The sequence below is a fragment of the Formica exsecta genome, unplaced genomic scaffold (assembly GCF_003651465.1).
Source record: "Formica exsecta isolate Colony F162 unplaced genomic scaffold, ASM365146v1 scaffold363, whole genome shotgun sequence".
Lineage (NCBI taxonomy): Eukaryota > Metazoa > Arthropoda > Insecta > Hymenoptera > Formicidae > Formica > Formica exsecta.
The window spans coordinates 1,540,932-1,544,604 of NW_021850877.1; the positions used below are offsets into that span (position 1 = coordinate 1,540,932).

The window sequence follows — 3,673 nt, forward strand, 5'->3', positions numbered from 1 at the left end:
TATGTGTGTGTGTGCAAAATAATCTTAGTTTATGTATTTTGTCCAATAATCTTATTAATTGCTTAAAATACCAAAGTATTTATGTCAATAATAAATTAATACATATTCCTAGATATATACATATAAAAAAATACAATTATTACAATTAAAAAGCATTCTTTTTGCGCACAATCTAATACAATATTAAAAATTATTATATCATAATAAAAACAGTTATATGGATATAAATTGTGTGCACACACACATCCACACATGATACCGATACATATCATACACACACACACACACACAATCCCATCTGAAAGTTACTATTTTACCAGGCAATCTGGGTATGCTAACAGTTGGCCAATATTTTGGTTGGGCATCGCCGTCTTTGCCTATACTGATGGAAGGAAAAGATGAAACATATCCTGTGCGTTTGACTTCGGAGGAAGCATCTTGGGTGGCATCTTTACTTATGCTAGGTTCAATGGCGGGTTGTATTTATTGTACATTTATAGTGAATATTATTGGCAGAAAAAACACTATGTTATTGTCGGCCGTGCCTTCAATTATTAGTTGGTTGATGATAGCTTTTGCAACATCATCGTGGGTAATTAAATAACTTCTACATTTGCTAAATTTATTTTAAAACAAAATGTGTGTGTTTGATATATCAAATGTTTTTAAAGCATATCTTGAGATTAAGAATTCAAACTCAGATGTTTATTCGTTTTACTTATCATAAATCCAGTTTTCCTATTTCAAGAATTTGACTAATATTAGCATTAAAAAGCATTCTTTTTGCGCACAAACAAGTAAAATTTAGGAGAGAATAATTTTTTATATGAGCAAAAATAAACATTTTATGAGAATAGACATTATTTTCTTCTAAATGTGAACGTAAAAATATATTAATATGCACTGCCAGGAAATTGCTGCTAATAATTTTTGCTATTTGTTCAGCGTGCTCGAATATCATAATCGAGGCGTACTTTAATCTGTATCATAATTACGTAGATATTAACAGTTCTAGTATGGGTGCTCTTGTATCATCGGTGTGATCATGTATAAAGTCATATCTAACACGAGGTCTAGCATCATTACTGTTCATCTTGGCGAACTATTTTCTACAAATACGAAGCCGTTTTGCAGTTAAATTACTGTCATCATGTAAACTATACTTGAACATTTTAATGACAAAATTATATGTGATCATAGTCGATAATATCGACATACACATGCCGTTCTTAATATTCATTGTGTGCAGTCTTATCGATGCTTTATTCATATTTTCTACGTACCTGAAATAAAAGGCAAAAATTTAAAGTAGATAGAAGAGGAATTGCATGGTTCATCTCGAAACAGTAAAAAAAATTAAATTATTTATATTTTGATTTTATATCTCAATAAAAAGTATTCGAGAGCTGTTGACATTCGATCAAAAGAAGCACCTTTTGATGTCAAATACATGCCTTCTTTCCTGTAATATAATTTGTATTGAAAATTAATTGTATTACATAAATGGAATGTCAACGGTACATAAACAAATTATAACTAGTTTATATACCAATTTATAGTATTATAACGAGTTTGTATATTGGACTTACGATGTAGTATATTGGACTTACGTTGTAGTAATCACGTTCAAAAACAGAAAGCATAAATCAAATATTTAATGACATTTGGGAAATTGCTGAAATTACATCTGAAAGAATAAAAGGACTCGCTATAGTTACAAGGGAGCATGCTGTTTTAACTATTTTATACCGGAAGATACAGAATATTTTAAAAAATCATCCAAATGGCGTTTTCTTGTGTGTTAAATTCAGATAATAATTACATTGAATACTTTATTGTTATAAAAATGAACTTTGTATCTATATCACATCTTCAATCTTGTATTTTTTTAAATCCATTTGTTTAGCAATATATGTGATTTTGATCCAGATTTGATCAAAAACTAAAAATGTGAATGTGTGTTGTGTGGGTGAGAGATTTTTGTCTAACAAACGCTATTATAAAATAAGAAAAAAATAAATAAAGTAATAACGCTTGTAAGCTTTCTCTTTTAATAAATAAAAACTATCGATGTATTTACACACTGATAATACACGTCTTCCATGGAAACGTATGTAGGAATCACATATATGTATATATTTGGACTGTTAACAATTGCATCGTGTGTGTCGAGTTCATACTGTTTATGAATAATGCTCTTCTTCGCTCGACGGTGAGGACTGGCTAACCACGATCGTTATAGCATCGTTTGGTTGCAACCAAATCTTTGCATTATTATGATCAATTTTCGGCGAACACTTCGTTTGGACCTTTGTTACTGGTATCTCTGAAACATTTGCATAATAGATACTTCAAACCGTTTCTCGTTTGTCTGTTTGATTATCCATATAGCAACGATAAGCACGAGTACATAAGATGTGTAAGAGATAACTATTATTGTCACTCTCAATGTATCCTGCATTTTTTTCGCTAAATTTTATTCGGAAAGGTAAATAATTTTACATATTTGTGTAATATTTGACATATTTATACAAGATATAATTTATTATTCACATCAGAGTTTTATTTTACGAATTATTTAAAACACAAGTTCTCAGAAAAAAAACGCTTATGAAATTTGATTTGTCTGATAATTAGATATTTTGGTGAGTAACAATGTCATTTGAAAAATGTGATATTTTACATAAAACGTTTTATTCGTGGCATATTTTTGATGATTTATAAAATGTCAAAACAAAATAGTGTATATATGTTTTACGTGCAATTTTCGGTGACAAACGGAGCTGTCGACAGACTATGACAACTGAAAATTAATATTGAAATATTTAACACAAATGAATGAAAATGGCACGTGTGGTGAAATGTATGAGCGCGACGTAAACTGATATCGAGGACGCGACATTTCTCTTCTTTTGCCCCAGATTTGCATATTTATTTTTAGTCCTTTCCAAAACGTATATGCGCTCACCTTGTATCTGACTTGACGATGTCGATGTATCTGGAAATTGAACGTGCTTCCTTGATAGCCGACTCCCAGTGGGACTTCTCTCCGATAAGAGAGGATTGTGACATGCCGTAGGACTCTGTGTCGGTGTAGCTTTTGTTTCATTGTTGGTGACACATTTTCGCGAACTTAGACACGACGTGGTGGCGGTCGTAGTTGGTGGTTGAGTTACGTATCTCACCACTGGAACCTTCAAGGGATATTATATGAGACATAAATAAAATATATCGTGCGATTAAAAATTTTTAGAACGTGGGTCGCGACATTTGAACGACGATAAAAATCACACATTAAAAAATAGGAAACTTGGAAATTATATATTCGATATATGTCAGCTTTTATGAGAACTGCTAAAAGATTATATGAGGATATTGTGTATATACAGAGAGAAATAATTTGTACAAGAAAAGAATTCGACACGAAGTATTTCCGACGTGTAAAGAAGGTCACAAATATAACAGAATTCTCGAGACACGATCAATTCTCTTTACGATATTGATTATGAGATAATTGACGTAATAAAATTGCTACGAATATCCCTTTACTTCGTTACTTTCTTAGCTTTCGAGAAACATTTGATCGTATTTTTCTCACAGTCTCCCTTTTCGTTTTATTGCCTAATAATATCAAAGACCACTTACTGGTATTACAGACAATATACACAGATAT

General features: G+C 31.1%; 1 protein-coding gene across 7 annotated transcripts in view; it reads right to left on the reverse strand.

Annotated features, from left to right (window-relative positions):
* Positions 1 to 2,034: 2,034 nt before the first annotated feature.
* Positions 2,035 to 3,673, reverse strand: part of LOC115239036 — a 21,214-nt gene continuing 19,575 nt past the window's right edge. For 5 of the 7 annotated variants that reach the window (XM_029813339.1, XM_029813340.1, XM_029813336.1 and 2 more), the window contains 2 exons: positions 2,969 to 3,194; positions 2,035 to 2,326 (listed from right to left, as the gene is read on the reverse strand). In XM_029813339.1, coding sequence (XP_029669199.1) covers positions 2,184 to 2,326; positions 2,969 to 3,194 — 369 coding nt within the window. In that variant the 3' untranslated portion in view covers positions 2,035 to 2,183. The other 2 variants (XM_029813342.1, XM_029813337.1) reach the window with 1 other exon arrangement.